General features: G+C 60.2%; 4 protein-coding genes across 4 annotated transcripts; all 4 read right to left on the bottom strand.

Annotated features, from left to right (window-relative positions):
- Window positions 1-2,794: 2,794 nt before the first annotated feature.
- On the bottom strand, window positions 2,795-9,052 carry LBRM_10_0340 (conserved hypothetical protein; the record flags this gene model as incomplete). The annotated part of the gene is made up of 1 exon (XM_001562755.2): window positions 2,795-9,052. One exon carries the CDS (start codon window positions 9,050-9,052, stop codon window positions 2,795-2,797), a length of 6,258 nt encoding a protein of 2,085 aa, XP_001562805.2.
- Window positions 9,053-10,289: 1,237 nt separating this feature from the next.
- On the bottom strand, window positions 10,290-13,403 carry LBRM_10_0330 (putative protein transport protein Sec23; the record flags this gene model as incomplete). Its single annotated transcript, XM_001562754.2, has 1 exon — window positions 10,290-13,403. One exon carries the CDS (start codon window positions 13,401-13,403, stop codon window positions 10,290-10,292), a length of 3,114 nt encoding a protein of 1,037 aa, XP_001562804.2.
- Window positions 13,404-15,354: 1,951 nt separating this feature from the next.
- LBRM_10_0320 (conserved hypothetical protein) lies at window positions 15,355-17,652 on the bottom strand (the record flags this gene model as incomplete). Its single annotated transcript, XM_001562753.1, has 1 exon — window positions 15,355-17,652. The coding sequence occupies one exon, from the start codon at window positions 17,650-17,652 to the stop codon at window positions 15,355-15,357; it is 2,298 nt and encodes a 765-aa protein (XP_001562803.1).
- Window positions 17,653-23,040: 5,388 nt separating this feature from the next.
- Window positions 23,041-24,348, bottom strand: LBRM_10_0310 (putative isocitrate dehydrogenase [NADP],mitochondrial precursor; the record flags this gene model as incomplete). The annotated part of the gene is made up of 1 exon (XM_001562752.1): window positions 23,041-24,348. One exon carries the CDS (start codon window positions 24,346-24,348, stop codon window positions 23,041-23,043), a length of 1,308 nt encoding a protein of 435 aa, XP_001562802.1.
- Between the last annotated feature and the right edge of the window lie 695 nt (window positions 24,349-25,043).

The raw sequence follows: 25,043 nt of genomic DNA, 5'->3' as shown, positions 1-25,043 counted from the left end.
AAATGGCGAACTTTGCAGACCCCAAAACGAGAGTGGGTGTGGGCTGGGCTAGACGGAGCGAAGCAGGCGAGAGAGAAAGACACCAGCAGTGCCGAAGAGACAAGCGTGATGGCGCACAATCATGTCGGCTCATTGCCCTCCGCCTCCTTTGTCGACAGCCTCGCCACCACCTTCGCAAGGAGCCGCAGTCGAGCCTCGTGGTCGGCTGTGCGAGTCGTTGCTGTGCACTCTGAATTTTCTCCCCTAACCACAACCTCCGCGGGCGCACCGTTGGGTTCTGCGTGCGGGTGATGCTATTGATCATAGCGGTGCTTTCACACCAGGCTGGTCCCAGGTACGCTGTGGCCCCGCCGCGCTCAAGCGGCGTCCGCGCCTCCTCCGGCAAAAGAAGAGACACATCTGCCTGGCACCACGGCAGGTGGACGATAGACGCCACTCTGTTACCGAGACGAGCACCGGCTCACGACACTCCCCCATCTCCCAGCAGCAGCCATAGGGGGGGCTCTACCGAGAGTGGGCGCAGATGTGGCTTCGTGCCCACGCCCCCTACCGATGGCCATCCATAAACGACACAAGCCTCAGTGCCACGGTGTCGTCGATGCCCATGCGAGCCGTCGAGAGCGTCGGTGCCCAGCTCACCAGGTGGGTCGCCACGGCTTCCGTGGCGACCACTACGACTCCACAATCGCGAGAGCGGCCCTCGCCGCGAGCCGGGGTCGCTTCTCTCCGTTGCCTCCGCAACCGACCGCTTGCTAATCCGCCACGGATTATGTGCTCGTGCTGCTGCTGCGGGATCTGAAGGGGTCTGCACAAGTGCTCCACGAGGGCTGTGCGGTGGCCATGGTGGTGAGGTGATGCGTTGATAGCAGCCGCCCTCTGCGCCTCGGGCTCAGCCGCATCCGAAGGTGCGCGCGAGGGTTCTCTGCTTCCTCCCTCGTTGTGAGGAAAGTTACACGTCCTTCGCAGCCCTTTCCCACAGAGCCCCATGGTGATGCAGCAGCTGCCGCAGCAGCGCGAGCTGGCACTAAACATCACACCACCAACTTTGTGAGCAGCGCGGGGCAGGGCCGCCGGAAGGAAGCTCGAGGACGCCTGAAAACGCTCCGAAACGAGCACCACGAAATACGCGTAGTAGAGGGGATGTGGGGCGTAGTTCACCAGACGGATCAAGAGGTCGCTGGTGACTTGACACCCCTCCGAGAGCGGCGCCGGTGCGCCATTGTTTAGTGCCTCACACGTGCTTACGTACAGCAGTAAGAGTGCCAACGCTTTCGAGAAAGAGAAAGAGAGAGCGCGCGGTAGCTGCCCTGCTCCTTGCCCTGCACGGATTTTGGTGTTACCCACAGGTAGCCACTCCCTTTCCCCTCCGTACACGCATGTGGCGCAGCAGAGCAGTTTGGTGGACACTGGAGGTGTTTTACTCCTGCGGCACAGCCAGCCGAGCAGATGGCTGACAGCTGTGGAGTTGCTCCATCAGCAATCTCAACTACCGCGCCAAGTCGAGGTTGTCCCCGAGAAAGCGGAATGCCTACGAGGGTGCAAAGCTGGGGAGGAGAGGGGGGATGGTTGGCTATGAGCGCGAAGGTCCCGGCAGTAACGACCTACTTGCGTCACTACCGGCCACGGTCATCGGTGCAAGAGAGAGCGATCGTACGCCAGAATTATGGCACATGACGGTCAGGAGAAAACTGAACCCGTTGTCTGAGTGGAAGCCGTTGACTAAACCGGGACCGGTGGTGGGGGCTCCGCGAACAACTCAGGGCACTGATAGTCGCGAGGGATGTGAGGATTTTATCCGTGTCACCGCAGCACTGATCACTGCTGCGGCGAGTGCTGTTGCCATTAATGGAAACACAGCAGCCCCTCTCGTCATCATTCTTGTTGTCAGCGCGCAAGCCTGCACGGCGACTGGCCCGTGTACGCCGACTACCCTCTGTCCTGCATCCTGTTTCCTCATACCCAACGGAATCGAAGTCTCCCAGTTCACTGATGGAGGAGGGCGATGAGCGCGGCTCTGAGGCGAGTGTCTGAGCACCGAAGAGCAGCGCGGTCGCTGGGGCTTAGGTGCCCAAGGTGCAATCGTCGCCACACAGGGGCACTGCAGGGGCCATGGATAGCAGGGGCAGTTCCGCGACACCCTCTATTTCCGTTTAGCGAGGAGTGCCGCGCCTCCGTCTCACCGATACGAAAGAGAAAAAGGCACGCGCGTCTTCTTCACCCTGAGCAGACGGGCTCTGTGGGGAAAATGAGCGACGCTGGTGGGCTTCCGAGATGGATCTGCGTGTGGTGAACATGTACGAGAAGCGAGTGGGGAGGGGGAGGGGCTGGCCCACAACGAAGTAATGTCAGAGTGCCACAGAGGGAGGAGAGAAGAGGGCGCGAGGGAGTTAACGGTCGCGATGCGGTGAGTGTTAATGTGAGGAAAGTGGAGTGACAGGGATGGCGAAGAGGTGAAGGGGAGGACGGAGAGGTCGGTGCGTACTACAGCTCCTCCGGGCCCTTTCACCTCTAGTCTCATGCCCACACAGTGACACACGCACAGCCCAGAGGCGTAAATTGGCACGACATCCGTGAAGCATGACGCGGGGGCTCATCGTACGCGCATCGTTGCATGCGATGCTTTCAGCTTGCTCAAGAGTGAGAGACACGCACCCGAGGGAGAGAAAATATTTTTTACCAAAGCGGGAGGAGAGGTGTGCCGCGGAAAGGTCTCGGCCCATCTCTTCCCCTCATCCCCCCACACCCGCTGACTCACTACCACAGCAGGGCTTTGAGCACCCGTCTTGTGCGCGCGTCAGCTGATCGGGGGAGGGGAGAGGGGGGGCGCCGGCGGGCACAGAACAACCTTCTCTACGTACTCGCAAATACACCGCTCTAGCCAAGTGGTGCCTTCGATGCGCACCTGCCACTGTGAGACAGCGGCAGCGGCTACACGTTGCTGCTGGTGCGAGCGACTTGGCGGTGCCGTGCACTGCCGCTTGTTGCTCTGTTGTTGCTGAACACCAGCATTCACGTCTTTCACAGGGAGCCACTCAACAAGGGCACCAGCACCAGTATCATCGTCGTCGGAAAAGTCATCGGTGCTGCACGAGTTGCTGATGCTGGTGCTAGAGCTACTGGTACCACTGCCGCGCAGGTGTTTCATCTTTGCATCTTCTGGAAAAGGGGGCGGCCCTTGCAGACGTGCGGCGGGCATCGGGGCGGGTGGCTGGGGGCTCCTGGTCGCCGCCTCGCTTCCCTCGGCGGCGCCCCACTGTGAAGCCGCAGAGGCCGACAGCGGATCCCAGGAAGGCACACCTCTCGGGCCAGGAACCCTGCCCACGTTGATGAGGCCACCGCTGGGCCAGTACACCATATCCTCCATCATTCCCGTGGCAGAGGCAGGCAGCGTCGTGTCTGCTGGGCGTAGTCGCTCGGTCACCACCAGCCGTGGCCGCCGCCACACATCAGAGGCACTCTCCATGAAGACAGCGTGGCTGCCTCGTCGCGTCAGCACTGTCGTTATCCACGGGTTCGCCTGCAGCAGTGAAAAGGGCAGCGACGACGTCGGGGCGACTGGGTCATCTCGAGCGTGCACGAGCAGCGTGGGAACGCGAATGCGCTGAATGAGGGCTGCGTGCTGAGCAGAACGCACTCGCAGCTCCACTAACGCCGCCGCCTGCGAGGAGAGCGCCAGTGCCCGCGAAGGAGGCGGGTATGGTATGGGCTGCTGCTGCTGCTGCGGCGGCGGAGAGTTGCATGGTGGGCCGTAGTGTGACACCAGCGACCTCGCTGACCTAGCGGGCGCATGCAACACTCCTTCCCGCGAACTAGGTCCCGCACTAGAAGAGGCGGTGTTGCCACGTTTACCTTCTGTTTCCCCCATACCCAAGCTGCTGGTGTTACCGCCGTGTGAGGTGGCAATCCGCACAGAGGGCGACGGCGCTTCGGCAGCGGTGCTCTGTGCTGCTAGGGTGTCTGCTGATGGCGGCAGCGTCGCCTCCAAGTTGTAGCTCGCCTCAATGACCGCCTTCCCCTGCGCGAGGGACGGCGCCGCGTGCTCTCTGTCGGCGGAATCGTGGTGATTTCTCACTGCGGTATGCGACATACTCGACCCCATCGAAGGCACGTCAACGAGGACGCTGCGCTCCTCATCTGTGGCTGCTGTTGGTGCTGCCCCTGCAGCCGCGCTTACAGGCAGGCGAGCCGCCTGCCGAGCTGTCGGGGATACCACCTGTAGTGTACAGGAGGCAATCACGTCCTCGGTAGACATGTACGAGCAGGCACAGCGCAGCGGGTTGTCGGAGAAGGAGGATGGTGTGACAAGGGAACCGCTTGCTGCGGGTCTCTCCGCCTCCCTTCCCACCTCTGGCTTCGATCGGCAGCGGCGCCGGCCCCCACCACCGGCGCCGCTGCCGATCGCGGACGTCGGTGTCACCCGCATCGCACCACAACTGAGCAGCGTCGGGGGGTCGACGGAGGGTGGCGAGAGCAGGTCATTCGCCGTCGTGTTAGCCGCCTCAAGGCGCTGCTGCTGCTGGACCTCCGCCATTATTGGTGACTTCGCCAGCTCTTCCCAGTCTGTAACAGTCTCGAGGCGGGGCAGGCCCCACAGTACCGATGGCTCCTGCGAGAAATCTTGGCGCATGATCAACGGCAATGTATGGCTGAAGTGAGGATGCCGAGAAAGTGAATGCTGCTCGTCATGAGTCTGCGGTGTATCTTGGTCGACACTGAGCAACGACGGCACACTACCGCCGCCACCAGTAGAGCTGAAGGCTGGTGGAGTGAGTACATTGGCGTTCCCAACAGCATCGTACCGAATACCTCCGCGCGCAGTGGAGCCCTCAGACGCGGTCCCAGCTGCCACATCGCTTGACGATGCCGCCAGAGCTATCGAGGCGAGCGATACCAGTGGTGAGGTGGTGCGGCCGAATTTAGAGAATGGCGTTGGACTAAGGGTGTGTTGCGGTTGTGGAGTTGCCGTGGGGGCCGATGGGGAAGATGCACCAACGGAGGTGGATGAAGGTGGCAGTGGGGGCGGCTGCCTGTGCATCGGCAGCGAGTGCTGTCCTTCCGATGCCGCACGAGTGACCCTTGAGTCGATATCGTTGTCCATGATCCTTGACGTTAGGGCAGAAAAGTTGCCAGCGCTCGGGAAGGGGATACGAGCGAGGCCGGCGCCTTGTTGCGCCAAACGGGCCTGCAAATGTTGTTGCTGGTGGGTCCACACGATGGTGGCTCTGTCCAGGCCGCGCTGTGCCCGGTTTACTTCCTCGCGAACCTCGCGAAAAATGTGGAGAATGCGGTATAAGGAGAGGGCAGGTGCCGACGCTGGACCCGCCTGCGACGGCGGCGTGCCAGCGTGCGCCTCTGCGCGATGGCGCGCTCCCACGGATCCGGGAATCGCCCCATTCCCCACCACAGCCACTCCGCCTCCCTGCCACTGCTCTTGATGCTGCCGGTGGGCGAGCAGCGCGTCAGCGATGAGCTGCATCCGTGTCAGCATGACAAGCAGTCGCGCCGGCCCAGTGGTGAGGCTCGAGAGGATGCGCGGCATGTGTGGCGCAGCGTGCAGCCTCGCCGTCACTGATGAGGCCGAGCTGGCAGGGGCCGCTATTGCGCTCAAGGTGCTACTGCTGCCGACGGTGCTGGCGCTCTGATGCGACGCACGCCAAGCTGCCCGTGCTGGTAATGGTCTAGTCTGCGAGTGTTGCTTAAGCGCCATCGCTTCTGCATGCTGCTGAGGGAGAAGCTGAAAGGCGGATGAAAGCGTGTGCGAGATGCAGACAACGCCGTCAAGACGCGCCGGTGTCTGCGCACCACAGCTGTCCTCATTCTCGTCTTCGGTGCTGCCGCCACTGTTTGTTGATGACTGCTGCTGTTGCTGCTGCTGCTGCTGTGTGATGGCCAGCTCCAAAAGAGGGCTCGCCGCTTCCGACCAGCCAACCGCCACAATGTACACCGCGCGTCGTGGATTATGTGTGGTAGCTTGCACCTTAGGGGCTGCGCCTTCCGCCGGCGACTGATCAAACGAATCACGGCGAGTCGCACGACCCGCTTTGGTAGACGCGGGGGTCTTTGAGTATTTCGTTGGCTGCGGTAGGCACGACTCCAGGTTGCCTCGCAGTCGCTCAACAATGTGTCGCAAGTCCTTCAGCGTCAGCGGAGGCATTGATACGTCGTCGGCGCGCTCCGGTGACGTCGCAGACACCCGAAGCTCCACAACAGGCACAGCGGCGTACCACTGCGCGGCGGGCCTAGTGACAGGGCGTGTGGCCAATGGCGGTGATGACAGGGTTACCTGCAGCGGCGGTTGGTGATTGACCTCAGCCCCACTGCTATCACTGCTTCCGCTGTAGCTGCTGTTGGTAGTAGAGAGCACAAGGTTGCCCGGCTTTTTCTCTGTACCTGGCGCGGAGCTTTGCAGGGCATCAGCGCTATCCGTTGATTCATCGTGCGCCTGTGTCATCTTTGTGATCGCCGTGCCACGCAGAGTGGGCAAACCGGCTCGGTCGGCCTCTGCCTCTCCGTTAGGTGCAGCTGCATCATCTGTGGCGAAGGAATCCTGCCACACACCAGCAAGGGTCAGCAGCTGACACAAGTGACTGAGCCGCGTTACGGTGTGCTGGCACAGCCCGTTTCCTTGCAGGAGAGAAGGGCAGAGCAGCAGCACCACCACCGGAGCAGGAGAGGGTGGCTGGGGTGTCGACATGGTCGACAGATCCCCAGCTGAAGCAGCGGTCCAGGTAGGCGGCCGGCGGCCATGCAGCCAGTACACACCCACCGACTGCCGGCAGACCGGGGCAGATGTCGAAATAGAGGACAGGGGAGGAGGCAAGGCTGCTCCCTGAGCCGGGGTCTGTGCCGCTCCAACGGCCTTCGCACTTGCTGTTGTCGACTGTGAAAGGCCGTGGTCTGCGGGTGTGATGCTGCTTCCAGCGTGGGTCGTCACCGACATAGACGGTACCGTCGTCGTCGCAGCCGCATGGGTGTGCAGTGGCTCGAAGATGCGGTGCGTGTCGGCGATATAGCGATCAATACGAGTTTGCACAGCACCTTCGAGACGGTAGAATGGATGTACGCCGCTGCTGGTGGCAGCGGCGTTGAGCGAGGTCGGCGATGCGCTCCTACGCGTCGAGTAGTGGGGCGATACTGCCGCATCAAGTCGGCCCACAGTCGCGTAGAAAAGGCAACGCAGTGCGCGAAAGCACAGGAGGAGTGGCCGAAGAAGAAAAGCGCCGGCATCCCACCATGTGGCGAGGCTACTCAGCTCACTGATTCTCTCCGAGGGCGCCACAGACGACAGCGTCCGCATTCCCCAACCTCGGCAGCACAGCAGCTCCGCCGCAATGCGCAGCAGCGGGTCTGCAAGTGCCAATAGTAACTGCGCGCGGGCGTGAACTGCGTACCAGGGTGGTAGAAAGCCGTACTGACCACGAAAAGTCGATGATGCCTCCTCCACCGGACTTCCGCGAGTAGCCGATCGTTGTGTTGGAGAGTGGAAGACGACAGTGCACCACCCCGGCACCGTTGCACACAGGCGCTCTCGAGCAGTAGCGGCCGATATCGATGTGGACGCGGTCCGAGCAGTGGCTCTTCGTGAAGCAGCTCCAGACTGTCGGTGGCCCCACCGAGCTGAGAGGTCTGCCTCGGTGTTGTCAACCCGCTTGCGCAGCGCAGCTGAAAGGTGCTGTTGCTCCTGCTGCTGAGCTGAGGCCAATACTTTTACAGCCAGACCATCGAAGAATGCGTTCGTGACGTACGGCTGCTGATATTCGCCATCCACGACATCGCGTACAAGGGAGCCGAGTCGCCCGTTGAAGCTGGTATACGCAGTGTCCTCTTCATCGAGGACACCGCTGTAGTGACGCTTCCCCCGAGGGAACTGAGAGCGCTGCATGGGGCTGCTCAGGAGGCTGATCGGCACCATTTCGCCCCCTGAGCTGCAGTCATGCCACCCAGAAGCCTCTGCGATGGTCATAGAGAGGGGGGGCTGCAGGGTAGCTGCGAGTGGCGTGTTGGCCAACGTGTAGCTCGAACACGACCCCGCGGAGTCGTTCATATCGTCATCACCACCACCTCCATCGTACCTGCTTTGCGGAATCCCCGGTGGCGGGTGACTATACAACCTGGGGAACAGTTGCCAGCGCTGTTGCTGTGGACGCTGCTGTGGCGTACCAGTCGGGTACGTGACGGAGGACGGGTTAGCAGTGCGCGGCACCTGCGGGCACCACCGCGACGTACATTCGTTTGCTGTGTGAAGAGACCGAATGCGGCTCACAGCTTTGCGCGAGAGGATGCAGCGGCTGTCTTCCATTTCTCGCGTACTGCTTTCCAGCGGTGTTGCGCGCGCACCCACCGTCACGATGTCCGCGGTGTTGCTGTAGATTGACGCGTCCCACTCTTCCGCCTTCTGGTATTGGTATGCGGTTGACAGCACTGGCTGCACCTGCGCCTCTCCGCGCCGTCCCAGCCACGCGCTCGGTGTATCGTGCCGTTCCACAAGGTAGTACGTGGGCAGGAACAAGACTGTCTCCACCATGAAGAGAAGCACGGTACGGCAGGCGTAGTACACGCACAGGAGTGCGTAGGTGACGGAGCTGCTGATGGACATTGCGCTGATCAGGGTGTAAACGCAAGCGAAAAGCACAATCAAAAGTGGCCAAGCACGACACACAGAGAAAACAAAGCAACAGCAAAGAGGATGTAGGTGTAAGCCTGCCTTACCGGGTGTCTGCAAGCTTGTAGGTAGGGGGCCGTACCCGAAAGAGGGGAGGGGACGACGTGGGTGAAGGGGGAGCAGTGGTGAGGGTATCACATGTGATGACTGCTTTGCGCTTTTCTTCCCCTTTTCGTCTTGGAGGTGGTGGAGAGAGACCGATAAGTTGCCGTTGCTGCTGCTGCTGGAGGTGTGCGTCACGTGATTTACGCTGCTTCCCTTTCCTCCTCTCGAAGTGGGTTCGAGTACACGTATAAGTTGGTGGTGATGGAGCACAAGTACGCGGATGGATGTGACAAGAGAGGGAAAGCGAGGTAGAGGGCGTGAAAGCCAGGCCTTTGTGAGCACCATTCCTACAATGGTCAGTCATTATAGCGCGTCCGGAGAGCGGACAATGGGGAGGGGGGGGGGGGTGGAGGCGGCGAGTCGGAGAACAGAGAAGGGAGAAAGAAAGAAGAGCGGCGAAGTGATGGGAGGACTCAGTCGTAGAGGCGCGTGGCTGATGCGCTTGTTGCTGCTTCACGAAAGGAAATGTGTGTGCGGAGGAGGAATCGTGCACACAGCGCTTGTGACCGGTCGCAAGTCCACCAGGGTGTCGCTCAGCGCTGAACATGCGCACATACACCCACCCACACCCCCACTCAGGTTCTCTTAGGGGCGCTCCGGGTGGCGAGGGCTCATGTGCTCATGATGGCTGCCTTTCTATGCCTCCAAGCTTTTCATCTCTGCGCTTTCTTGAGTACTGCTTCCCTCCACCCTTACACGCTCATGCATGTCTGTGGCTGATTGGCGCACTCGGTGCACCCACACTCCCACAGAGACGTGTACGCCCTACCGTCTTTCGTTGCTTTTCTTATTTGACTTGGGCTCGTTTGTAGGTGGTGGCGACGCATAGGTGTGTGTGTGTGTGTGGGGAGGAATGGGGGAGGGGGAGGGAGTTGAAACACTGACGCGAACACACCGACACTGACACAGGCGACAGTAGCACCGGCGAGCCCGGGAGGGGGAGAGGAGAGCCGTAGACACCAGGCAACACAACGTGCAAAGCGAAACAGAAGAAAACACACGCCCACTCAAACGGGCACGCCATAGTGCCCCCACCCCGCCTGCCTGCCTGCCCGGCTCGTGCATCGACAGACATGCCTACACACACACACACACGCGCGCACACACACGCGCACACACACGCATAGGCAGACGTAAAACAGAAACAGACAACGAGAATAACAAGACGTCAAGGTCGACAATAGGGCATACTCACTCACTCACTCGCACACGTGCGTGAGGAGAGCCCGCAAAAGGAAAAGAGGCGCGAAGCGTCCAACACACGACGTGTGCGCAGCCAACAGTGGCGGCCGAAAGAAGGAAAACATAACAGAGGCGCATGCGGGCGCGCAGCTGACACAGTCAATACAACTGAAGAGGGGGATACGCACCCAAGCCGCCCTGTCGAGGGGGAGGGGGGTTCATGGCGGATGGACACACAGCGACAGAGAGCGCGAGACACACCGTAAGGGGACAGACACCAGGGTGAAATGAAGGGAGGGAGCAGAGGACATACCGATGGGGATAGGGAATCAGCTGCGCGCTAATCTTCTGCCTTCTCGTCGATGGTCACTACTGCCTTCTTGAGCGATGTCATGAACGCCAAGATAGACGCATCATCCGTATAGATGACATCGGCTTGATCCACCGCTCCGTTGACTCCGGCGCCGTACTGCATGTCTGAGTTGTGGTAGTTGGTGGCCGGGTTCACACGTGTCTTGACGTGGCGTGCCTCGGAGCCGTCGGCGTCCGTGCGTGAGAAGCGCGGGTACGGGTAGCGGTTCGATAAGATGGCCTGTGCATCCCGCTCTGCTGACTCCAGCAGCTCGGCAAAGTTGACGTACTCCGGGTTTTCGTGGTAGGCTGCCTCAATCCACTGGTAGATGATGCTTCCCCACATGATATGGACGTTGAAGTAGGCGTCCATCAGCACAATGTTATCATGGCGCAGGCTGCTGCTGTCGAGCTGCATGGGCGTGGCGAACGGCTTCTCGATGTCGTAAGAGTCCAGCGTTGGCTGAATCATGAGAACGCAGTTGTCCACGGACTCCCGCAGCAGCCAATGGCGCTTGAACGTCGTCTCATCAGGTGAGATGTTGAGTACCATGAAGTACTCGGAACGCCGCAGGTTGTACATGAAGGATGGGAAGAGGGAAAGGCACGGGTCGAGGCGCAGCGTGTTCGGCTGCCCAGGGGAGAAGGTGGAGTAGCGCCGCACGAAGCGCACCAACAATGTGTCCAGCCACCGCTTTGCGTCGTCCCATTTGCCGGGGTGCTTCTCTAATATGCTCACCGCCATGCGCGCCACGATCGTCGCCGCACACGTCTGGTCAAAGGCGCCGGCCTTTGTGTAGTAGTCCGGCGGCGCTGTCGGCGGGGTGGTGGGCTGCACGACGCTCGTCACACGCACCCGCTGCTCACCGCGCGGCGTGATGTAGCGTGTGACAAACTGGATGAAGCGCTTCTCATGCGCGCTCTCCATGCCGCACTGCTGGCTGTTGGCGGTGGCGGTATCAAACAAGAAGGATAGCGTCATGCCCTTGTCCAGGTAGCTGACGCACCAGCGCGTCGTGCCACCAGCGCCGACTTCCAGTGGTGAGGTTAGCCGCGTAGGCCCGCGCTTGTTTGCCTCTACATCCACGTTGCACGGGCCGAGCGCACCGCGCGGCAGCGTGCCGACGGATGTGTTCACCTCCATGTGCACCGCAAACCCGCAGTGAGGACTGTAGCCTCCGCTCACACCCGAGGAGGGCGTGCCTTCCTGCGCTACCGCTTCACCCTGCACCGTCCCGGCCTGCAAGTCGCAGCGCTGCCAGTAACGCTTTAGCGACTCCAGGAACATGATGTCTGTCGTTTCATCTTCGACGATGAGAGTGCCGCCGGTGTTGTCAATGCACCGGCGCATCTCCATGACACCAACTTGGTCCAGGGACTGGGCAAAGACGTCCAGGCATGTATTCACGGCTATCAGCCGCGGCTCGAGCGCGTTGTAGAAGCTGAAGGCCGCGTCGTAGTAGGGCGTCTCGTCCTCGATGATGTCACGATGGAAGCGCATCATGTCCGCCTTGTCGGTACTGACCACGGCGCCGGGGCCGCGCGTGCACGGGCCTCCTGTGAAGAGGAGAATTTTGCCCATCTTTAGGCTCCCTTCGGGCGCTGCAGCGCCCCTGACGCCCCTGCTGTATAATGCGTACTGTTGCTGTGCTGTCCTCTGCGGTGGGGCGAGGGCCTCCATCAGATATGTAGCCGCCTCCACTGCCGTCGAGGTGGCCCGCAGCGGCCGCTTGGATGACGGCACGGCGGCGTCCTCCTCCTCCAGCTCCTTGATCAGCAGGGTGAGCACCGCCTCCACATCGCAAAGCGGCGCCAGAAGCCGACCCCATACGGGGTGACTCTCCGAGACCTGAAGCATACTCTTGAGCGAATCAGCCGTATTAGCCGTGCTGCCGCGCAGGAGATAACACTTGCGGAGAGCCACACCAAATTTTGTACCAAGCTCCCACACGGAGACGGTGGCGCCAAAGGAGATAAGACCTACGAGGGCATCACGCGGAAGGTGCTGCAGCGACTCCAGTAGGCTCGTGCGCAGCGACGCCATCTCGCCCGATGGGATGCACATGTCGACCACAAAGATGAAAGCCGGCGCTGGCTGCAGCTGAGGCGACACCACCCCCTGCGTCTGCGGGTCCGCGAGCACAAACTCAACCGTCTCGTACATCAGCGCCGGGTGCTGTTCCGTGACAGCGGTGTTGTTCTGGAACGAGTTGCGGCGCTTGCAGGATAAACACACCCAGTACTTTCCCATTTCGCGCTGACTGTGCAGGCTGAAAAAGGCGCCGCAGTTCGTACAGCACAGCTCGTCAATAGCTGCGCCAAGCACGAGATGACTGGGCTCAATGGGGTACAGCGGTGTGTACATGCAGCTCATCGGAATCACCATCTCCGGCATTGCCAGCGTCGCCGCGGAGGGGGTTTCCTTCGCCTTTGCCTTCGTCTTCGACGTCGTCGGGTAGCACGACCAGGTCCACCGCAGCCCGTTCTCGTCTGTGGCGTTGAGGGCTGCCGGCGCCGGTGCCCCAGCAGCAGCAGGCCCCGGTGAGCTGTTCACCTGATACGCGTTGGCATTGCCGTAGTACCCTCCTTGAGGCTGCTGCTGCTGCTGCGGGTGGTACGGCTGCTGCGCTAACTGCGTTGGCTGAGGGCTGTAGGCACTCATGGGCACCACACCGGTGTTGACTCCGTTGTTCACGCCAGCGACAGCACTGCCACTGCTTCGGGCGGCTGCCGTGTCCCCTTGCGCGTAGCCATCGTATCTGGCTTGGAAACTGCTGGCGACTGTGCTTGCTGGACCGCCTCCGTAGTAGCCCTGCAGCGATGTCGATGCAGTGGTGGCAACACCACTATTGTACTCGTTGAGGCCCTGATAGGTGTTGCCCCACGAACCGACCGACGTCGCCTGTGCGACACCGTAGACGCCAGCCTGCTGTGGCTGTAGCTCTTGAGGCTGAGCCTGTGCAGCGTTCCTTCCGTATCCGCCGCCGACCCCTCCAGCGGGAGCCGTGGCCGCATTGGCACCGCTGTAGTAGTTCGTACTGCCGCCGTACCCACCTCCTTGCGGGGCGACCTGTCCATAGTAGGTGTTGTATTCCTGGTTCATGGTGTGCGCTGTTTGGCCACTAGCTTCACAGTTCAGTTTCTGTGGCCACTCTACTTTCTCCCTGTAAGAGGCAACCCAGTAGTGTGGCTGTGTCTCCCTGCGTGTGCGCGTGCCTGCTCAAGCACAAGGGTGCAATGTTGTACGGATGTGACTGACGTATGGTGGCTGTCGATGCGCACCCGTGACGACTGGCGTCTTGCGCTGCAGGCACACCTACACAGCAGCAACGCAAGCACCCAGCGTAGTGCGGTGGCGACTCGCGTCGGAGAGAGGGGAGAGACGGTGTCGGGAGACAAAGATGAGGGCCACCCACATTCGACTGCGGCGGCAGAGAAGCGGGACGGGCGAGGGGGGAGGGGAGGGGAGGGGGGCGGGAGGAGTAAATGTCGGCTTCACCAAAGCGGTGGGAAGGGGGAGAGGGAGACGCACCGGACGGACTGCGGAGCGCTGGGGGAGACGGTAAAGGCGTGTGTGTGTGTGTGGTGAGCGTGTTAGCTCACAGATAAAGCAAGAGGGTGGCTGCTGCGCAGAAGAAGAACAACAACAGAGTGTAAGGAGGAGGAGGAGGAGCCGAGCACACGAGAAAATGTGCGTGAGTCAGTAGTGGCGCGTATGCGTCTGTCTGCGAGCGTATGTGTGTGGTCTGTAGCCGCGTGTGCGTGTGTGGGGGGAGACGTAGGTGTGTTTCTTCAGGTGAGTGGGAGGGAGATGGATGGTGTTGGCGGTGACGGGGCTCAAACGCACACGCACACGCACACACACGACGCGATACGAACAAAGGCGAGGAAAAACGCAAAGTCAAGCGTGGCACGAACCTCCACCACCACCGCCACAACGCGAAAACGAAAGAGAAGGAGAAGACCGCAGCAATGGGAGACCCACGAGCAGGCAGAAAAGGGACCAAATCACTGATACGGCGACGGCTGTGCTGCGGAGTGAGGGGGCAGCCACAGGAGAGAGAGAGAGAACGAAGAGCGGGAGGAAACTGCGGAGTGGCACGGTGGGCGCGTTACACGGTAGTAGGGCGGCATAAGAAGAGACCGCCAGTAGAGGAAAAGTGCCACACGGCACAGATGGGAGTACCTCTAGGAGGCTCGTGCAGAGACACAACGCCCCTTGCACGCTACCTCGGTGGGAAGAGGACACGGAGAGGGGGGAGGAGGAGGGCAAATACAAACGAGAGCGCGGCGCCGAGAAAGGGAAAGACGGGGAGGAGAGGGGCAAAGATACGAGCCACGCTGCTCGACAAGCTCAGGCACTGTATCTACTTTCCTCTGCTGTTCTGCTGCGGCACGGAGGCTCCAAAGTAGGTGCGGTGGCTGCGCTGCTTTGCGCCGTACAACATTGTCTTTACCCTTCTCCTTCCCCTTTCCTGCACGCGCCCAGGTGTATGTTGTTTGGTGTGTTTTGCAGTTGGCCAGTGCTTCGTGGGGTGTGGAAAGGGGGGGGGGGTCAGCCGCCGAGCGAGGGATGCGAGGAGGAGAGAGAGAGGAGTAGAAGTGGGCACGTCTAGCGAAACAATAAGAGGATCAGGAAACAAGTCAACACAGCACATGGTGGTGGAGGAGTGAAGCTACCCATACACGGGCGCAAACCGAGGGACTACATCACATCATCGGTGCCCGCCACGCGAAGAGGCGCACGTATGCCAGAAAGGGACCTGCTCAGAGAGAGAGAAAGAGAGGGATGGGGGAGGGGAGGGGAGGGCCAACACACAAAGTGTGGCTCGGCTGATTACCTCCTCCGCACCGCCCAGAAGAGAAATACACCCTGCAGATCACAGCCGCAAACAAAAATAAAATGCGACATGGAAGAGAGACACGAGAGCGACGCACACACCCAGGCGGCAGAGCGGATATCGCCATCATGACGACTCTATGCTGGTCATAATGGTAGACAGCGAGGTACGCGCACCTAATGTGGACAGTGAACAGTCGTGGAGGAGCGCGCGCTACACGCGGTCTTGTGTTGCATATCGCAGAAGGTCGTCGCCGGAAGTGATTACAATGACGTCCTGCGCCACGGTGCTGCCGGCACTGGCACCATGCTTGCCACTGCCGCTTGGCAAGACCTCGCCACCACCGTACTCGATTACCTGCGCCAGCTTCGCTCGGATGCTTGGATGCTCAACCGTCAGGAGAAAACGCTGGCACTTTAGCGGCGGCGGAAAGATGCGCAGACCGCCTTCCTCGAGCTCGTCTAGCCAGAAGCCACTTTGTTGGCTGTTGTACACGTACTCTGGTGAGACGAGCCACTTGCCCGACACCACACCGCAGAGGGCCTTGACGCTACGCGGGGTTCCGCGCAGCACAATGTGCGTCGTGCTGCTCGGCGGCGGCTCATCGAGGTCGCTCGCCAGTGCCGCGGCATCGTCGCCGACCGCGGCTATTGCGCTAGCCAGCCGCTGGGGTTCGTGGTCTTTCAGACCTGTGAAGATAAAGCGGCGCGGCAGCGTGGAGCCACGCTTCGGGTTCACAGGCGACGGTGACCGCGTCGGGCCACCGGAAGCGATGGAAGACGTTCCACTGCGCGTGTTGGGCACCGCCGTCGGGGCAGCCGCGGCGCGGTGATGAGCGGGAGGTAGGCGGCCCGCTGCACGCTGCGTCAGTGGCGGCTTCGTGGATGAAGGTTGCTGCGACTGCTGCTGCGAAAGGTGATGGGGCTTGATCACAGCTTCCGAAGCTGCGTTCATTCCACCGCTGGAGTGTGGCGGTGGCGTATGACTGCTCGTGAGAGAACGATCAGCCGTCCACGCCGTGCTCGCCACAGGTGTGGGGCTCTCGATCTTCAGCGACGCCGTCCCCGGCAGGCGCTGTTGCAAGCGGGCGCTGTTCCCCGCCACCGACCCGGCGAGACGGTCAGCGTTGGTGAGACTCGGCGTGCGCGGGGTGCGCCGCTTGCGCGCGCTGCGTGGTTGGGTGCGCGTCTCAACAAGCGCGGTGGATGTCTTACCACAGAGCGTGGGGGTGGTGATATACGCCGGAGACGTCTCCGCGTTGGTCGCCGCAACGCCCCTTCGTCCCTGCACGGCGCGATCAGTGCTGCCCTGCAGACGCCACGAGTCCGCCGTGGAGCGCTTCGCTGGCGGGCGCTGTTGGGTTGTTGCCCCGTATCGCGCATCACCAGGCTCGTAAGCATCAACCACGAGATCGACGTCGGTGACGACGTCTTCATCGTCATTCTGGCGCTCGCGCTTCAGAGCACTGCTGTATTTTGTTGCGGTACTCGACCTGTAGCCGAGCACCGACGAATGCTGCGCGTTCACTGATGTCTGACGTTGCGCTAGCCCAGGGCGGGTGTCGCACTCGTTGTCACTGTAAGCTGTCTGCATGCCTGCTAGTACCTTGATGCTTCCCATTCCGTCATCGACGCCGTGGTTGTTCTCCTTTGCGAGTTGCTGAGCCTGAGACTTCTTAGCCGTCACGACGGCTTCGTACTTGGCTGCTGATACCATCAGCTGGCGGGACTTGAGCAGCTGGCGCAGTGCCTCCCCCTGCACCTCGTCTTTGCGCTGAATTACGGCATTGTAAGAGTGCCGCAGCTCCTCCATCTCTAGCAGGTGTCGATCTTGCGCGGTCTGCAGCTCGTCCTTCTGCCGCTGCACCACGTCAGAGAGCTGGTCCACTCGCTGCGTGGTGTGCTGCAGCTCCTTCTCCAGCTCTGCAATGCGCCGTTGAGCATCTGTCAGTTTGGTGGCGGTGGCCATCAGCTGCTCATCGGGAGCCGTGACGGAGCGATGCTCGTGTGGCGTCGAGAGAAGCGGGGAGTGGCGTAGCCCACGTCGTGAGGCTGCAGTCGGCCCTTGAGGTGCGCCGCGGAGTCCTGTGGTGGCGAAGGATGGTGTTGGCGAAGCTGCGCCGCCGGTGGCGCCGTTATGACCGTTGACGGTGCTACGGGCATACACCCTATCGTCACTGTAGAAAGAGTGCGTCTCCTGCGTTAAAGACGATGCAGACGGCGAGTTGGCACTGCGGCCTGCGCCATCACTGCTGTGCAGCTTCCGCATATTTGTGGTCTGGTGGCGACCGTAGTCGACGTTGGCGGCACATCCACTGCGCGGTGGTCGTCCCCACTGCTGTGCACCTCTTTCAGGTCTGGTAGTCTCCACGTTGCTGCGACTTCCGTCATTGCTGGTGCCGGGGCACTGCTGAGGGTTGGCGCGCAGCAGGGAGATTAGGTGCTGCATACTTTCCAACACCTCTGGCTTCTCCGTGAGCTGGCGCACCAGCTCCTGTGCGTCGGCGTTCATAGCTGCAACTGACAAGAGTGGAAGGCGCTGTAGGTGCTAATGACCGTTCTCTCTAGTTTGTTTTCTCTTCCTTGTACGTATCTTGAGGTTCTATCTATGCGTGCTGAGGTGGGTAAGTGGTGGCGCTTTATGAAGAAGCTCTTATCTGAGGGTGCAGGTATGCACTTACGTGCCAGTAGGGAAAGAGGCGAGGTGCCTGCACCACGGCTGCTCTGACGATAGTGGTGCTGGTGGTGGTTCTTGTGTACGATCGCCCCGCCGGCGTCGGCACTGACGTGCTCGAGAGGTTGGGCGAGGAAGAGAGTGGCGGTAGCGCCTTTCCTCTCTTTCTTCCAGAAGCTCCCACACACACACACGCGCGCGTAGGCTTTGGAAAAAGCCAGCAACGGGGCCACGCTCTCTGTTTAAGGGATCTCCTAGCCAACGAGATTGCTCAGCTCTGGTCCTGTGCCTGTGCGTAGTGCCGCTCGCGCCTTTCCTCTCTTTCTTTCAGACGCTCCCTGGAAGGTGGTGGTGGTGGAGCGATGAGGAGTTGGGAAAGGGGAGCGCGCCAAGCGATTTGGTGCTGCCAGCAGCAGCGGTGGGTGCTCTCTGTGTGCGTGCGTTTCGCTAGTCAGGTGGGAGTGTTCATGTGATACGCTCAGCGTGTGTTCGAGTAGGAGGCGACTAACAGCGAAGGGTTAAAGATGTGAATTCAGCTTTGGAGAAGATTTAAAGAGTGAGGTAGGGGGAGGGGAGACGACGACGTAGAGAAGCGGGTCAGCCCATAATCACATTCATCACTCCAACAGGTGTAGCTGTAACAACCCAGGCAAGCGAAAAAGCGCCAATAAGGGCGGCAATTGCAGTATTGGTAGTTTACCCCGAGTGTGTACGGATCGCCGCTCAAGTCAGGTCATCGCTGCTCTCTGTCAGCGTCCCCCCATTCACCACCAGCAGCAGCAGCAGTGATCACCGCTACACGTGATAGGGTCTCATACTCTGTTTCCTTTTCGTATTGCAGCTCCTTTGTCGACAACGACGGCTATTCACCTTCACGATAACACGGTGCCGGCGTGTGTACGCGTGGCGGTGAAATAGGGAAGGGAGCTACATCGTGGTCCGGTAAACACGCTGCCCCTTCGACCCCTCGTCGTCACTCCGAATGAGTTGCCCTCCCCCCTCTCCACTCCACCTCTCGTGCCATGTGTGGGTGCATCTCCTCCGCAGAGTTTCTCTCCTCCGCTGCCTCCCTTCCTCGCTGTTCAGCTGTGTTTCACAGTTGATGCCGCCCTAATTAAACCACCACATTCGCGCCACCGCTGCCGCACCCCTCCCTCCACCCACTCCACATTTTTCGCAGTGTTACGGCTCGACAGCCGCTGGGGGAGGGGGAGGTTGAGAGGGTGTGATGGGGGCAGGTTAGAACAAGTGAAGGCAAGACGGAGAGAGATGGTCCAGGCCGCGTGTAGGTCTCTGGGCGTACATGTGTGATGCGCAGTGAGTGTGTAGGCCGCAGTAGCGAGAGAAGGGAGAGGCGGAGCGACAACAGAGCGGTCAAGATGCAGCGAAGAGGAGGGGGCAGAGGGATAAAGAAACGGTGGCGACGGTGACTGGGGTCGAGCAGGCCCACAGGAGCGTCTTACAAGCACAGAGAGAGGGAAGGGGAGGGGAGGAGGGAGGGGAAAGCCAAAGTGACCGTCGATGACGCGAAGGCCAGTAAGTGAGAGAGCACCCAAGCACTAACGAGACAGGTGATGCCGCAAGGCAGTCCCGTGAGAGCTTTGAAGATAAAGCGGAAAGGAAGGGGGGGGGAGAGAGAGAGTGTGTGTGTGTGTGTGTGTGTGCGTCGAAGCAATCGCGTCTTTACCCCCTTTTCATTTGCCTCGTCCTGCGTGTCCTGGACGCGGGCGAGCACACACACACACCTGCCCGCAACGCGACGGAGCACCAACTTGAGAGGGGAACGAGTACGTACTCACACACAAATGCAGTAATGTACAAAGCGTCGAAGAGGGTGAAGGAAGTCGCGTCGTCCACGCTGTTGCGCACATGGAGGGAGGGGAGGGAGCTGTGCGAGTTGGCGGTGGCTGAGGTGGTGTGGGAGTCGAACGGAAATGATGACGATGCAAGGGAGCAGGCGATGAAAGCGGCAAGAGGATGGTGCGCGCCAAACGCCGCTGCACTATCGCGTCACCATACAAACGGCAGTGTGTACGTCAGTGCGCACGCACATGCTCGCGTGGCGTACACGATTGATGGCCCTGCAGCAGAGAAGCCATGGCCTCAGCTAGGCACAAGGCTCCTGGCAGGTAATCGATCCTCTCCCTCTCGCCTCCTCTTCGTCTCTCTGTACCGGGATTAGAATGGATGCGAGAGCGCTATCCCCTTCAAGCACCACACGAACAGCTTTCCTTCCCCCTTCTCCCCCGACTCCGAGCAAAGCACATTTATTCCCGTCTTGAGCGCTGACTGATTTCATTTTCGCTATTCTTTTCCTCTCGACTAAGCGTGGAGGACTGAGAGAAAAGAAGAGATGCATACTCCCGGCTGGCCAAGCGTCGCCGAGCGACTCACTCTTCGGCGTATGCGCACAGTTTGTCTCTGGCCACTTTTCCTCCCACTCGCTTCTTCTGTGGCACTACAGCCTAGAACCCCTCAGTCAGCACTTCCGCGCGTTCTAGCCTGAGTGCCACAGTCTGGTACAACTGAGGCCGTGAAGAGCGCTGAGTCTGATAACGAGCAATCTCTCTCTTCAGACTTCCATGTGGTGGCCTCGTGGGCGAACGGGCCCAAGCGGAATGGTGCGGCATGGGGCTGTCATATCGCGTTGCCCAGTGTGCCTGCCAATACAGAGGCCCCCATGAAGACCCCTCGCAGTCATCGCTGAAGCGCAGCTATGCCACACACTTGGCAAAGACCAGAGGCAGTTGTGCCACGATTCTCGAGAAGGGCACTGCGTGCGTACCGCCTGACGAGGACGGGCAGGGGCTGAGTCGAACATACGCAGTAATGCCGCGCGTGCAGGGATATGTGGTAGTCTCTTTCCATAGGTGCTGACCTGGTGTACAGTCGCAGGCGCACCTGCAATGGAGTGGTGTTGGCGTGTAGTGTTGACGAAGACCAATCCAACTCGTGAGTTGTCGTCTGCTTTGTGACCCGCCACCTCCTGTGAGCACTTACCATTGGCCTTCACTGGCATCGTCTCTCTCTCTCTCTCTCTCCGAGCCACCTAACGACCATCTTTGCCTCCGTTTGGTTAGCAGGCGTTGTAGTCGCTGGCGCTGCTCCCCTCGCAGGGGGGGGAGGGTGCTCAGTGTGCTGCTCCTCATGCGCCTCCTCCGCGGAATACGCCTCGGCAGCCGCCCCCCACCTCAGTTACGACCCGTGTGACCGTAGCGCTCTGGAGTAATCACCCACCGCAGCCGTGGCGTGGATTGGTTTTGCCGCATGTGTGCCCTCAGAGCACTTGACCGGTCGATTCACACCGCCAACTAGGCCCGATGTGAAAGCGTTCAGCTGCCTCACCATCACGTCCACGCCCCCGCTACACCTGCTTGGCTACCTTGGGCGTTGTGGATGGGAATAATGTATCCGCCACCAAGCAATGCATCGGCCTTCAGTTTCTTATGAAGCCCTGCTACAGTACTCTCCGCGCCGTACGCCAGGCCGCCGCTTGCCGCCTTCACCTCAGTCTGTAAGAGGGGATGCGTTGGGCGCGCGTCGCCTTGTGGGGAAAAGAGGGTTCTGCAGTTCCGTAACTCGCTCACCTTAGTTAGTCACTGTGTTTCATGACTCAGAGGCTGGCCGCAAGCCAATGATGCGTTTTGATGGCGTCATCAGCGCTGGAGTGGAGGATCACGTGCATCAGTGCGTAGCTTGCATCGTTCAGGTCATTTGAGAAGAGCACGCACTAGTCCAGCCTCACCGTCACGGGAGTCAAATGACCTTGCCGGGAGAGACTCATGAAATTCTTTTCCTTTAGCTCTTCGCGAGCTGCAGGAGTTTGATGCGCTGCTGCTCCCTTCCTGTCAACGCGCCTCAGTCTTGATCGGCTCTTGCATCCACGGGTAAACTAGTTACTGGTGCTCGCGCATACGTCTCCCCTCCATGAGGTGCGTCGCGCTTCCCATGCTTGCTTCGGATTGCCTCAGCGCTGAGAGGGGCCGAGCCTATTTTCTTTCGTTTTGGCCTTCAGTTCTTCGGCGGTGTAATCCGCGCCTTTTACCGCTCAAGGGGTGCGAGGTGACGCTTGCATTTGTGTGTAATCGACTCGGGTCCCCGACATGCTTGAGCGGCGGTAGTCTTTGCTGGGTGACGACTGGTAACGAGATGAGCAAACCTATTTTCATGTAGTCGGCATGTCGTCTACGAGATGGGGAGAGAGGGGGAAAAGCTGCACGGAGCGAGAGAGGTGTGCTGTAGCTGTAATACTGTGCAACTGAAGGAGGGGGCAGACGCAAGAGGTCATGCAGGTTAGAGCAGGGGGTGGGGTGGGGGGAGCTTGTTGGATGGTGAGACTGCATTTCGCGGCCCTGTCCTGATGCCTGAAAAGACGATCCTGTACTCGATTGACGCCACTTGCCAACCTCTAAACGTCCAGCAACGTGTGGGTGAGTCTTTGGATTCCGCATCACTCGCGGTGATTTTGCAATGACAAGGAAGAGGCGCAGTGGTGATAACGGGCTCTGGCCGCCCCCCCTCCCTCCCTTGACGAGATGGCCGTGCCAGGAGGCGCCCAATTTCCCCGTGTAGATAACATCCACATAGCAAACTGCACTACGACACATCAGACAAAGAACGAAAAGGGAAAAAAACTCCTAACCGCCGCCACTTGCGCTGTTGTTCGCTGTGGTCTTCGCAAGACTCGCTCGATGCAGCCTTGGAAGATGGTGGTCTCTACGTTGACGGCAGGCCCACACTCTGTCGTCAACCTCAGCACGTGGAGTCGTCTACGGCTTGAAGGCATCCCCATCTCGTCTCCCTCTCACTGCCTCGTCTCCACTTCGTTCTTTGCAGCCTCTGTCCTTCTGTCTCTGTCTGTCTTCAGGATGCGCCCGGGGGCGGGCAGCGGGGAAAGTTGATCCAACGCCAAAGACAGATGGTGGTGGCGACGCTGGTGCCGTGACGGCGACACCGAAGGAGAGCAATCGCGGAAGAGCGAGACCCGGAGACATGGGCGCATGGGCCCCACTACATAAGGCGCAGAGGCAGGACGAGAAGAGGAGCGGGGCCCTTCTGGTATTTACGAATTGCATAGAAAATCACAAAACACGCACGCACACAGGTGAAGGCGCGTACAACGGAGCAACACGGCACTGGCAAAAAAGGCGCCGCCCCCCGCTCATGTCCTTCCAAACGCCCACAGAGCCCTTTGCTTCCCGCTCTCGCCGTTACCACGTCGTCTCGTTACGCGCACATCGCCTTCTTCAGAGCGGCATCGACGCTATTGAGGAACTCCTCGGTCGTCTCGTACTGCTCGCGCTTAACGCCGCTGGAGCCGTGAACACAGAGGGCCAAGTCCTTCGTCATGTGACCATCTTCGACCGTCTTGATGACGACCTTCTCCAGCATATCCGAGAACTTCACAAGGTCGCAGTTGCCGTCCAGCTTACCACGATGGGCGAGGCCGCGCGTCCAGGCGTAGATGGAGGCGATGGAGTTTGTGCTCGTCTCCTTACCCTGCTGATGCTGGCGGTAGTGACGCGTCACCGTGCCGTGGGCGGCCTCTGCCTCGATCGTCTTGCCATCCGGGCACATGAGCACGGATGTCATGAGGCCCAGCGAGCCGAAACCCTGTGCCACGATGTCGCTCTGCACGTCACCGTCATAGTTCTTGCACGCCCACACGAAGCCGCCCTCGCCCTTAATCATCTGCGCGACTTGGTCATCGATGAGCCGGTGGTTGTATGTGATGCCTGCCTTCTCGAAGTCGGACTTGTACTGTTCCTCGTACATGCGCTGGAAGGTCTGCAGGAACACGCCGTCGTACTTCTTCAGGATGGTGTTCTTCGTCGTCAGCACCAGCGGGTACTTGCGCATCAGCGCATACTGAAAGCAGCTCTTCGCGAAGCCTTCGATGCTCTTCTTCGTGTTGTACATGGCCATGCCCACACCCTCGCTCTTAAAGTCGTAGACGTCCAGCGTCGTTGGCGCGCTGCCGTCAGCGGGTGTGTGCACAAGCTGCAGCTTACCCGGCTTGTAGATGGTGTCCGTCGCCTTGTACTGATCGCCGAAGGCGTGACGGCCGACCACAATTGGCTCCTTCCAGTGCTTTACGATGCGTGGGATGTTGGAGACGATGATCGGCTCACGGAACACCGTCCCGCCGAGGATGTTGCGGATGGTGCCATTCGGGCTCTTCCACATCTTCTTTAGGTTGAACTCCGTCACGCGAGACTCATCCGGGGTGATCGTGGCGCACTTGATGCCGACGTTGCACTTCATGATCGCCTCGGCGGCGTCGACGGTGACCTTGTCATTTGTCGCGTCACGGTGGGTCACGCTGAGGTCGAAGTAGTTGATCGGGACATCCACGTAGGGCAAGATCAGCTTTTCCTTGATGAGCGACCAGATAATGCGCGTCATCTCGTCGCCGTCCATGTCTACCACCTCATTCTTGACCTTGATGCGCTTGCCCAGGCAGACATTAGTGCTGGAGAAGGCGCGGACGGCGACGAGAGAGCTCGCCGAAGCAGCTGAAACACGACGGAACATGTGGACCCTAACCAAACCAAACGAGGAAAGGAAAAGGTTGCAAGAAGGCGAGTGCGGAGGGCGTGGGCGGGGGTGTCACGGAGAAGAAGAGCCGATGGCAGCTGGTGTGTGTGTGTGTGTGTGTCTGTAAGGGAGGGAGGGGGCTTCCCTTTCTACAGCCGTAAAACTGAGGGGGTGGGGGGGGGGGGGGGGGAATGAGTGCAAAACAGGAAAAATGCTCACAGACAAGGAACCAAGAAGAGGGGTGGGTGGAAGGGGAAGAGGGGGAGGAAGAGGGAACTCGTAGCGTTTGCTTGTGTATGCGTCACTGTTGTTCTTGTCGATGAAAGACGTCACGTGGCGTTTATACAGAGCCCACACACACACACAATGCCCACGCATGCTCGTACACACAGTGTGGTAGGGAGGGCCGGCGTTGACGGAGGGGGACGTGGACGCGGAGAACATGGAGGAGAGCGAGGAGGTGGAGGAGGAGACGAAGGTGTCAGAGGAAGAGGAGAGGCCAAGACGACGAAACAGGGGGCGCGTGAAGAAGAGCCCGTCTGCTTCTTCTTCGTCCCGTTCCGTGCCTCTGCCAACGTGTGCCGCAGGGCTGTCAGGTGCGTGCGTGGACACCACTGCATCAAGGAAAAGAAGAACACCACAGCGGACCGCACATTACGTGTGTGCCTGTGGTGGTGGTGGTGATGGTGCGT

The sequence above is a fragment of the Leishmania braziliensis genome, chromosome 10, assembly GCF_000002845.2.
Source record: "Leishmania braziliensis MHOM/BR/75/M2904 complete genome, chromosome 10".
Classification (NCBI taxonomy): domain Eukaryota; phylum Euglenozoa; class Kinetoplastea; order Trypanosomatida; family Trypanosomatidae; genus Leishmania; species Leishmania braziliensis.
This window is presented reverse-complemented; position numbering and strand designations above follow the sequence as displayed.